This window comes from Toxorhynchites rutilus, chromosome 2, assembly GCF_029784135.1.
Source record: "Toxorhynchites rutilus septentrionalis strain SRP chromosome 2, ASM2978413v1, whole genome shotgun sequence".
NCBI classification, from domain to species: domain Eukaryota; kingdom Metazoa; phylum Arthropoda; class Insecta; order Diptera; family Culicidae; genus Toxorhynchites; species Toxorhynchites rutilus.
The window spans coordinates 323,651,005-323,663,268 of record NC_073745.1 but is presented as its reverse complement, the minus strand read 5'-3'; the positions used below and the strand labels follow the sequence as shown (position 1 = coordinate 323,663,268).

Genomic DNA, 12,264 nt, shown 5'->3' with positions numbered 1-12,264 from the left:
CCTTTTCTTATTTTAGGGTGGTCCGAAAAATCATTTTTTTCAACTTTTTCCTAAAAGTGCCTTTTTTAAAAATTCATAACTTTTGAATCACTGAACCGATTTAGATGATCGATATATCAAATTGAAGCCAATTAATCTTTTTTGGAAAAATATTAGGCTTGCCAAGAAATCGAATTTTGTTTTCGTAACTATTGATTGTAGTCGTTTTTTGTTATTTTTATGTTTTTTGTTTTTATGTTTTTATATTTTATGTTTTTTCTTGAAAGCTGAGGATTTATTACATAACATATCTCGATATCAGATAGGCTTTTTTGTGTTTTTGAGTGACTTTTCAAAGTTAACCGGTCGTCCGTAAAATCATTTTTCCACTCTTATCCAAAAATAATTTTTTGCAAAAATTTATTACATTTGAACTACTGAACTGATTGAGATGATCGACATATTAAATTGAAGCCAATAAGCCAATCTTTTTTGAAAAAATATCACACTTACCGGAAAGATAGGATTCTAGTCGCATAGGTCTAGTCTAGTCACATAAGAATATTGAACGAAGACTTAAAACATGTTAAATTTACAAAATAATGACTCTAAAACGAAAAAAACACCTCTCTAGAACCCTCTTTCCAAGTTCAATACTTTTTTCAATATTTTTTCTATTAAAAATCTACCTCATTGGCTTCAATTAGATTTATTGATCATCTGAATCGGTTCAGAGGTTCAAAAGTTATGATTTTTTGAAAAAGTCATTTTTGGGAAAAAGTGGAAAAAATGAGTTTTCGGACAACACTAAAATGGAAATGGACATAAGTTTAGTTTAATAATAATCTATTTGGTTTCTGATACTAATATATTTTATTTCTACCATGCCATGCTCCTGCTATCAAATTTTCGTTTCCTTGTTTTTTTGTTTTCTCCGTTTTTTAAACGAAAAGATATAATTTTTTTTATAATGTCATTCCTTGTTTTTTCACAATGGAATAAAGTGGATGGCAAAACATACATTTCTCCTGCCATTTTCTTCGGCAAATCAGCTTCGTTAGGTTCCAAATGCGATTTCATATTCGGAATAGAATTTCCATTGCTAAGAAGAAATTAAAAGTCTCATCATTCACTATGCAGATGGGAGAGTTAGAAGCTGTAGCTCGCAAATATGAAAAAAGAGACGGTTGATACAATCTAGGTTGTGTTTTGCTGACTACCAATCTCTTGTTACACTGCTGACATGTTCTTTCCCGCTGAATAATTTTTTTGATGATGAAACCAGCTATATAGAACAACGAATTTTGTTCTGTTCTGTCGAGAAAAGTTTTCGCTTCATCGACGTTGTACTCATAGTCGAGTTCAATATTCATATCATCCACATTATCACTAGAATTAGATGAAGCTGAAATTCGATATGATGTCGATGCTGCTTCATTGTCCATCAATTTCTGGGCTGAACATTCTTCACGCCGCTTTGATAGCAAATCTATCAATCCAATAAGATGTTGTTGTGTATCGGCTGTATACGAAGCATTCGGTACTACGGTCATGTATTGCGAAAGAGTCACAATTTTCAAGTTATTGCTGAATTGCAATGGAGTTGGGCGTCGTTGCTTTGCACGAATCAATGAGAAAAGACTCTCCAGACAATCTTGGACGAACCGCGATGTAAATATTTGTGGGTGTCCTTCATGCAAAAGCCGATCTGTCAACCTCACAATTGCATTCGTGCAAACGATTACACTTGTTTGCCATGGTTTCCAATGTCCGTGTCCTACTTGGAGATCATACATTAACCGCACCATGGTCTTCAGATGAGCGATATCCTCGTCATATTGCATAGGATCATTCAAACAAAATACTTTTTCTTCTGCCCTATTATTGATAAGCTCGAACCATCGAGCAAAGTCTTCTATGAAGCATGCGGTAGTAAGAAGCTCCGGTAATTCTCGTATTTCCGCATGAAACTTCAATGCTGCAGCCACCGTCCTGTTGCAATATTTTGTTGCGTTGCATACTTTCATTTTATCTATTGAAGATGTTCTGTTGTCAAAGCACACATCCGAGGCCGTTAGTCTGTGACAAAGCCGCAACGTGTTGTTTATTTCGGAGTTCACGATTGTGGTTAAATGGTCTCGATGAACAATATTGGATGTTAGCTTTTTTTCACGAACATACCAATCCGGAACTTTCAGGTAGACATTGTTCAACCAGCCATGTACTGTATTTTTAAATACGTGTACGGGATCGGGTATGATCTCTAGCATTCTGTTCTCAGCGTTTGGATGAGGTATCGCAGCATTTAATGTCTCATTTTTGCGACGAATATCGATCCCCAAATCCTTCCACATGCGCTGGTTTTCGGACCCGGAATCTGTTGTTATAAAATGGACACGCAAACTGATTCCCTCTGCTCTTGAAACTGCAGACAATACAGCATTCTTCAAAAACTCTTTTTGTATAGAGTTGCCGGTGTACTCGAAAGCAACCACCTGTTTCCAGCGCGCTGCGATTCCAACTAGCATGAATACCAAAGCTTTACAGGCTAAAGTTTTGGACATAGGAAGCGTTGTTGTTCCAACAAACTGCTTCGTATTTTGGCAAAACTCATTTGCCTCGTCTATGCTCATTTCGTCTAGAACCAATCCGCAGTCCTTTTCTTCAACCGACATTGTGGAGACTTTATGTTGTAGCAGCTCGAATATATCTTCAAGAATACCTACAAAATATCATTTCATATATTAACATGCGATGAGACATATGATTATAATTACATACCAGGACTGAAACGAACTCCTTCAATTTGGCGTAGTAGAGTCCTCGTGGATGGGAACGGGAAGCCTTTTTGAATAAGCTTGTCGTATCCACCTTGACATGCAAACCGAATTTGTAAATTTTCCGTAATCGTTTCATTGGGCCAACTGTTAATAGCTTAATTTGATCTTCTCTGAAAAGCTTCTTCAAGGGTTGTTTTCCACGAATTCTCGAGGTCAGATATCCGCATTTTTTCTTCCATTGTTTTACAATTCTATTAACGGTTACATCAATATAAAATATTAGAAAATAACGAAATATTTCTTCCTGTAGTTGTTTATCTCCTTCATATACGTCAACCAAATCATAATTGTTCTCAATACTTTGTATCTCTTCCCATTCCTCATTCGCGGATGCAGCTAAGGTCGGAATTTTCGTAACTCCATTTTCATTGTATTTCCCATCAACAAAATGAGCCTGTATATATACTAGTATTAGGATATGTTTTAGAATTAGTTTTTAATACTTACGCTACATATTCTTGTGCTTGATTTGATTTCAAAGAATGGAACTTCTAATTCACTGTTCACGCAAAATCGAATCCATTCTTTCCGAATATTTTTGTCTTGAGGGAACCGATAAAATTTATACTCAGGATGAGTATCCGTCCTTCGCTCACAATTTAAGGCTTTACACTTCATTTTTATTTTTGAATTACGTTTTGTATGAATAAAATAGCTTCCTAACGTTGTTTTGGTTGTATTCCTGCTCATATAATAAGATAGAATGTTTTGGTTCAGACAATGAGAATCTGCATAACGCTGTAACGGTTGTCAGATTAGATTTATTTGCTAAAAAAAAATCCCAAATTTGTTTTGGAAACGATTATATTATAGATATGGGTATTTAAAAGACTTATTTTATCCTTTTAAAGCATATTTTTGAGATTGTCTATTTGAAAATATGCAATAATCATTGAATTCGCACCAACCAAATGTTACGATTCATTAAAATAGAAATTTGAAAAATCCGATATTTTATAATATTTGGCAGCTCTGGCATCTTCATGTCATGGCTTCGTTTTTGGACGACGAAGAAGAGTAAGAAGCCAGTTGTCTGGTCTTGTCTTAGGATGGGAACACACATATTCAAAATGAACTGTCAAAGTACAATTGTAGCGACGCGGCGTATAACGCGACATTCTGGTTTCACCTTAAGAATTAACAAAATTTCTCATTTGATGTTCTTGTCACAGGATATTAAAATAAAAATCTCTTTCTTCTCCGTCGGCGAAAAGTAACATAGTGTGTAACATAGTCATGTTTCAAATATATCTCTTTACCTCAACTTTGTTTTCACAATGCTCACAAAGCAATTAACTATATAAACGAATGGTTCCCATGATTCGTTCGTTTTAGCAGGACCGCCAATGCCACTTGCAGCTCAGTTATCAAAGTCCACCCGCGACAGTGGTATGACAGAGTTGCCATATTAAAATAAAAAAAAATGCTTAAAATGCCGGGGGTTCGGGTTCGATTCCCGTACTGATCGGGGGAATTTTTCGTCAAAGAAAGGGAATTTTTCGTCAAAGAAAGTTCCTCCGACTTGCACTGTTGTCACACGTATTCCAGAGCTTGCCACTCAGAATGCATTCAAGTCGTGTTATTCGGCATAGAAATCTCAACAAAGTACTAATTTAAATGACGCAAGTAATATTACGTTGAGACCTCTAGGAACGTTAGTGCCATTTAAGAAGAAGAAGAAGAAAACTTTGGTACCTATTTGATTGAAAACACAAAAAAAAATCATCGAATAAAATGCTTTTCAAATGAAGCGAATAAGAATCAAACTTCGGACACTAAATCAAATTTCGGACAGATTGAATTCAAATTTCGGATATTTTATTTTAAAAATTTTTGAACGAAAATTACATTACCCTTGATTATAATTTATAGTGAACTGCGAAACACTTACCAAGCAATCACAGTAAACTGTTAACGATGATGAGAACTGATGAAACACCAGAGGAATTTAAATATTTAGGAACGGGTAAAAACGTCAAACACAAACGATAATGAGTAGTGTTGTCAGATTTTTACCGATTATGTTATAATTCAAATCTAGTTCTCATATGAAATGATAGTGAAACCAAGGGGTTACTTTAAAGAAGCAATTGTGATATTAATTTTATAGTTATATCATCAGTGCATTAAGCATTTCAAGATATTAGAACAAAGTGTCCGAAATATGATTCAGAACGGTGTGCAATCGAATTGCAAAAGATTGTCAGGGAGTGTCCAAATCGATTGGTACAAAAATATCATGGATCCCTCATGACATACCTGAGCAAAAAGTGACTGAGGTTTTTTTTTATTTGTACTCTCTGAATGTTTCCGTAAACGTAATCCTTCGTCAAAATATGTGCGCACAGTATGAGTGTACTTTTGAAATTCACATTAATGTACATTAGTAAGAGAAAGATAAACATCTACAAGGTCATTCCAATAAAACACATCGAGTAAGCCAGTTCACGTAAAAGTTTCTCTAAAAGTTCTTCTTTAGTTGGAGCTAACCTAATTCCCAAGTGGCTGGAAAGTTCCAGTTAGAAGTTGTCGCATTTTCCCACTATTATTCATTGTCGTCGTCGTCGCAAATCGGCCGAAGCAGTTCGCCGGAAGGTAGCGGAAGCATCTTCCCGCTATTCTATTGTCGTAATCCACGTCGCAAACCGGCTGAAGCAGTTCGCCGGACAAGCAGTGGAGGAAATTTCTCACTAGTATTTTGTCGTCGTCGCAAACCGACTAAAGCAGTTCGCCGGAGAAGTAGCGGAAGCATCTTCCCACTATTCTCTCGTCGTCATCGCCGTCGCAAATCGGCTGAAGCTGTTCGCCGGAGAAGTAGCGGAAGCATCTTCCCGCTGTCATCATTGTTGGCAGACCAGCAGATATTCGCCCAGCAGCAATCATCATCGTCGTCGTTGCCGTCGCCGATCATATTCGGCTAGCAGTAGCAGATTTTGCTTTTCATTGCTGCCAAGTAGCAGCTAAATTTACCAACCGTACAAAGGCGGAGTATTCGTCACACCACCCGACATCGACATCGCTTCACAGCCAGAAGCAGGAAGTAATTATCTCTATCCCGTTAGTGGAGATCAGACAATCAACTCGACGTCGTCAACCGTCGGCGGCTACAAAAAAGAAGGAGGTACGTGATACGTGGATCACGTCGTTGCCCGCACGAAGGAAAGCGGTCGGATCACTCCAGAAGAGGTTAGGGTAAGGTGGTACACACAAGCAGAAGACAGGTACGTGGAATTTTGTTTTCTTTGGTGAATTTTATAAATAAATATGACGCCCCCGAAACAAAAGACGACGAAACAAACGAAATTGAAGATATTGTATCGTCGGCGGACGAACATTATTGATTCCGCGAATTTCATCAAAACTATTGACGATGATTTTGATTCGTCAAAAATGGCTCAAGTGTCCATTCGCATTCAACGTCTTGATGCGTTATGGCGAGAGTTTGAAGAAACTCAAGATGAAATTGAGCTTCTTGAAGTTGAAGAAGATGATGTCACTCAAGAGAGGCAAGATTTTCAAGCCCTTTATTATGAGTTGAAGGCATCGCTGCAGAGCAAAATTCCTGTGCAACCACCCTAACCACCCCCTACTCCTGTATCAACCTCGTCTGCTGTTCAAATATCTTCGAATGTTCGCCTGCCGGAAATAAAATTGAAAGAATTCTCTGGGAATCTTGATGACTGGATTTCTTTTCGTGATCTGTACGTTTCGCTTATCCATTCGAGCATGCAACTTACGGCGGTGCAGAAAATGCATTACTTACGAGCTACACTTTCTGGCGAAGCAGCTCGTATCATTTCATCGCTCGAGATTTCAGCCAACAATTATCTCGTAGCGTGGAAATTATTGAAGGATCGTTTCGAAAACCCTAATTTGTGAAGTGAAGCGACATGTTTCTGGCCTTCTTACGATTCCGTCGTTGAGAAAGGAGTCTGCGCAGGGACTTGCAGACCTTGCTGACGAATTTGATCGTCACGTTCAGATGTTGGATAAAATTGAAAATTCTGCGAATCATTGGAATGCCTTTCTAGTTGAACGACTGAGCCAGTGTCTTGACGCCGTTTCACTCCGTGAGTGGGAGACACAGGTTTCAGAAAGTGATAGATACCCTAAATATGAAGAACTTTTGGAATTCATCCATAGAAGATCGCGAATTGTGCAAACTCTCAAGCTCTCCCAATCGACAAACACCCAATCTCACGTAGAATTGAAGACGAAGTCTCGCTTCACCGCCGCCCACGTTACTTCTGAGAAATTTAAGAAGTGCCCTAACTGCAAACAAGCGCATTTCTTGTTTCAGTGCGAATCTTTCAGAAAAATTTCACCGCAACAAAGATTTGAATTTGTGAAGAAGCACGGGCTTTGCATTAACTGCCTCAAGGGTGCACACCTCGCTAAGGATTGTTCCAGCGGATCGTGCAGAAATTGTTCCAGAAAGCACCACTCCTTGTTGCATTTACCACCGATTTCTTCGTCATCGACGCCGGTGTTACGTGCAGAAACAACCAACCCTTCAACACCTGCGTTGGTTGTACAATCTGCTGAAACAATCGACGTGTCGCGATGCGCCTCAAACGCTGTCGTTTATCCGTCGTCGGTTGAAAACGTTGCTTCACCACTCGCGAATGCGTTCCGTACAAACGCACAATCGTTCTCGGTCGGTGTAACCCTTTCCACTCCGCCGGTTAATGTCTTAGTCGATGATGATTCACCTCCCATTTCTTCCTGTCAAAGTGCTGAAGTGAATGAAATCTGTAGTCGTGGCACTGTTATGCTGTCAATTGCGTTAATAAAAGTTAGAGATGCTGACAATAAATATCACCTCGCCAGAGCCCTACTAGATAGCGGCTCCCAGCCAAGCTTCATCACCGAGTCACTCTGCCAGAAGCTTCGTCTAAAGCGCACCAAGGTCAACGCGCCGATCAGTGGGATCGGCCAATCAACAGTGAACGTCCACTATAGAGTCACGTTGTCACTCACCTCACGTTACGGAGATCATCACTTCAGCCTAGATTGCCTCGTCCTGCCGAAGTTGACCATGTCACATCAACATTACGCGATGGAAGATTCCGCGTAACTTACCCCTGGCTGATCCCAAGTTCAACATCAGTCAAGGTGTTGATATAATTATCGGAGCTGAGTTGTTTTTCTCGCTCTTAGAAAATCAGCAAGTCTTCCTAGCCTCTGGGTATCCGCTTCTGCAGAAGACGGTTTTGGGTTATATCGTGTGTGGAAAGATTATAGATCCTGCTCCAGATCCACATGGATGGAACCAGCCATATATGCATCGACGATTCACTCGATCAGCAGCTCGAACGCTTCTGGGAAATCGAAAACTTCGATGTCGGGAAGACCTACACCCACGAAGAGCAGCTCTGCGAAGACCATTTCCAACAAACCGTTGGTCGCGACCAAGATGGAAGATATGTAGTCCGTCTTCCGCTGCGGGAAGCGATGCTTCCGTTGATTGGAGATTCCTACCCAGTTGCACTTCGTCGATTTCAATCCATGGAAAAGAAATTTATGGCCGATGAAGCTCTTCGAAAAGCATATCAAAGTTTTATGTTGGAGTATGAAGCACTTGGTCATATGGAGGTGAATCCTTGCGCGTCGCGTGGCCCACAGTTCTTCCTGCCTCACCATGCCATCCACCGTCCTGAAAGCTCCACCACGAAAACACGAGTAGTGTTTGATGGATGCTGTCGATGTTCCAGCTTGTCGCTCAACGAAGCTCTTTTTGTTGGTCCCACTGTACAACCAGCTCTGTACTCCACAGTTGTAAACTTCCGTATGCCTCGCTATGTAGTTACCGCTGACGTTACGAAAATGTTCCGACAGATATGGATCCATCCGGATGATCGAAGGTACCAGCAAATTTTGTGGAGGTACAATCCATCAGAACCGATACGAACATACCAGCTAAAGACCGTTACGTACGGCCTCGCCAGCTCCCCATTTCACGCTGCTCGGGTGCTCAATCAGTTGGCCATTGACGAAGGAGGACGTTATCCGTTAGCCGCTCAAGTCATTCGCAACGGGACATACGTGGACGATGTACTCACAGGCCATGATAATCGCGATACACTTGCCGAAACATGTAACCAGCTAATGAAGTTGCTTGAATGCGCTGGGTTCGTGCTGAGGAAGTGGGCAACAAACGACATCGCTGTCCTGTCTACCGTTCCCCGTGAACTATGGGAAACATCGCTTGAATTCGAACTGGATCGATCGCCTACCGTGAAGACATTGGGGCTTCTCTGGTCCTCAGAAACGGACACATTTAAATTTAAAATTCCAGTCCTGTCCTGTCGCAACTGGATGTCGCTACCAAACGCATCGTCGTGTCTGAAATGTCCCAATTATTCGATCCTCTTGGCCTGTTGGGACCCATGGTGATAAAAGCGAAGATGTTTGTCCAAGTACTCTGGGCAGAACACATACCGTGGGACCAAGAACTGTCCGAAGAGAAATCGTACCGTGCGGAACTCAGTCTACTCCAGTCACTCTCCGTACCACGCAGAACAGTGTTGAATCACCAGTACAGTCTGCACTGCTTCTGCGATGCTTCGAAATTAGCCTATGGCTGTTGTATTTACGTCGTTTCTTCTGATGACTTCGGACAGCTTCAATGCCGCTTGCTGACAGCCAAATCTCACGTTGCTCCACTGCGCGGTCAAACCATCCCTCGGTTGGAACTCTGTGCTGCGTTGCTCGGCAGTCAACTTGTCGACAATATTCGTCAAACTACGAAGTTCGTCGAACCCCCAACATTTTGGGTAGATTCTAGCATCGTGCTCCACTGGATAAAGTCGAAGTCGAATGTCTGGAAGGTTTTTGTCTCAAACCGTGTCGCTGAAATACAGCGCCTCAACAAAGGCTGCATATGGAGACACGTTCCAACTGAATTAAACCCCGCTGATTGTGTTTCAAGAGGGATGATGGCTGGTCAGCTTTTGAAGGATGATTTGTGGTGGCATGGTCCGAGTTTTCTCAAAGACCCCGTCGATTGTTGGCCTGAGTGCGTGGTTTCGATGCCCGATGCTCAGGAAATGATGAAGGAAGCGCAGCAAGGGGTTGCGTTGCACAGTCGCGTGGTTGAATCTTCCATCTTCGAACAGTTTTCCGACCTTGGCAGATTGGTCAAAGCCACAGCGCGCTGCTACCAATTCATGAATAACGTCAAACTGCCGAAGAATCAACGAAGTTTTGGTCTACTTTCTCCAGAGGAGTACGAACACGCACTCAAAGCTCTCGTTCGCCAAGCTCAACGAGAGGTATTTCTTACTGAGTTCCGTCTATTCGAAAAGAACCAACAGACAACAGAACCTAGAATCGCGCATAAATCACCACTGAAAAACTTGAATTTGTTCCTGGATCAGTTTGGATTGCTCAGAATCAGTGGAAGACTAAGAAATCTTAACGCGCCCTACGACACTCGCTTCCCGATACTGTTGCCTGCTAAACACAGACTCAGTTGGTTGATTGCCCGATCGATTCACGTCCGCACACTTCATGCCGGACCTTCTCTGCTGCTCGCTACCATACGGCAGCGCTTCTGGCCACTCCGGGGTCGTCAACTCGCACGAAAAGTGGTTCGCCAATGTGTGACCTGTTTCCGATGTCAGCCACAGCCAACTCAGCAGATTATGGCACCTCTTCCGTCTGTTCGAGTTACACCTGCTAGAGTATTTGAGTTCTCAGGAATGGATTACTGTGGGCCGTTCCTCGTTCGTCCGTTAAGTGGAAAGGGTGCGTCGGTTAAAATGTACGTCGGTCTTTTCGTGTGTTTAGTGGTGAAGGCAGTGCATTTCGAGATCATCGCTGATCTTTCATCGGCCGCGTGCATCAACGCCGTCAAGCGATTCGTCGCGCGTCGCGGTCGTGTGCGTGAACTGCATTGCGATAACGGTACCGCGTTTGTCGGGGCAGATCGAGAGCTCCGACTGCTGCGTAAGGAATTTCTCCGCCAACTTGACGCCGAAGAATGGACAACCTACTGCCTGGAGAGCGGAATCATATTCCGCTTCATCCCGGCTCGATCACCGCATTTCGGCGGAATCTGGGAGGCTGGATTCAAATCATTTAAGTTCCATTTTCGTCGCATCATGGGCAACCGTTCTTTCTCCGTGGACCAGTTCCTGACCGTAGCTGCTCAAATTGAATCCATTCTCAATTCCCGTCCTCTGTCGCCACTTTCCGAGTCTCCAACCGGAAGAAAGAAAACCTGAAAAGAAAGAAAATACCTGGAAAAAAAAAGATTTAAATTAAATGAATTTATTATATACACATACACATAAAATTACCATACGCACCTGAAATTTCATTTACCTTGATCCACACAAAAACACACAGCCCTACAACTGTCAAAACTACACTTCCGCTATATTGTGAAAAGTCATTCCAATAAAACACATCGAGTAAGACAGTTCACGTAAAAGTTTCTCTAAAAGTTCTTCTTTAGTTGGATCCGAAAGGCGGATATTGTAGAGCTAATCGACGACGCATTAATTACGGTTTTTGCTTCTTTTCGCTTCAGATTACCCCAAAAACTACAAAACGTTCGACTAAAAAATTTTTTTTAAATGTCGATGTACTCTAGTACAATATCTGAAGCAATCAAAAGCGGTTTTTTTATTAATCCGTTTAGTTTTACAGGCTCAGTTACATACGTTTAAAGGAGCCAGATTCTTAACTATATTTTTACTAAAATATATTAACATGTTTCCTTAATTCCATGGTTAATAAAATAGGAAACCGATTACACGCGGTCGACGCGAGTTTAGAAGGGTGACACATTTTCATTAGGGAAAGGATGGGATGTAAGGAGATTGTAATAATGTTCACACTCACACTCACATTTACATTCTCATTGAAGCTAACATTTCACACTCAATTCTTAAAACTATCCTTACATTTAATATGTATTTGTAATTTAATTTATTTTAATGTTAGTAGGAAGGGAACCGAAAGCTCGCGTAGGACGAAAAGGAGGGGAAAAGGATGTAAGAACAATCACACTCGAAAATCGATAGCTTTGAGGAAAACAAAAAGCGAATTGATTTTTACAATTTTAAGATGGAAGAGAGCTTCTGTAAATTTAGGAGTGTGTTTTTGTTTATTGGCGTAATGATGATAATGTATTGAATTATGGAGGCTGTTCCCAGGTTAACTGGGTGCAAGAATCCGTGTGAGCCGAACGAATAAAAAGACGCGTTTTAACCTTTAAACACAGGTGTTGCCGATGACCGATGGTGATGTTAAGAGAGGCTGAGCCTAATCTTTGGTACGTTTTATGCCTTGCCTTTCAAGCCGATTATGAAGAAGGTTTTTCTTTTCGACTGTGAAAGCGAGGTTTTACGGTGTAAAAGTGAAGGTGAAAATTTGTTCGGCAGTTCGGATTGGATTTCGTAGTCCTAAGTTGAGAATGCGGTTGTGTCTTGGGCAC

At 41.3% G+C, this 12,264-nt stretch overlaps 2 protein-coding genes across 2 annotated transcripts; both read left to right on the top strand.

The window, feature by feature from the left end:
- Positions 1–8,081: 8,081 nt before the first annotated feature.
- On the top strand, positions 8,082–9,215 carry LOC129767090 (uncharacterized). The gene has a single exon (XM_055767710.1). The coding sequence runs from the start codon at positions 8,082–8,084 to the stop codon at positions 9,213–9,215; it is 1,134 nt and encodes a 377-aa protein (XP_055623685.1).
- Positions 9,216–9,226: 11 nt separating this feature from the next.
- LOC129767089 (uncharacterized) lies at positions 9,227–11,047 on the top strand. Its single transcript, XM_055767709.1, has one exon. The coding sequence runs from the start codon at positions 9,227–9,229 to the stop codon at positions 11,045–11,047; it is 1,821 nt and encodes a 606-aa protein (XP_055623684.1).
- Positions 11,048–12,264: the final 1,217 nt, after the last annotated feature.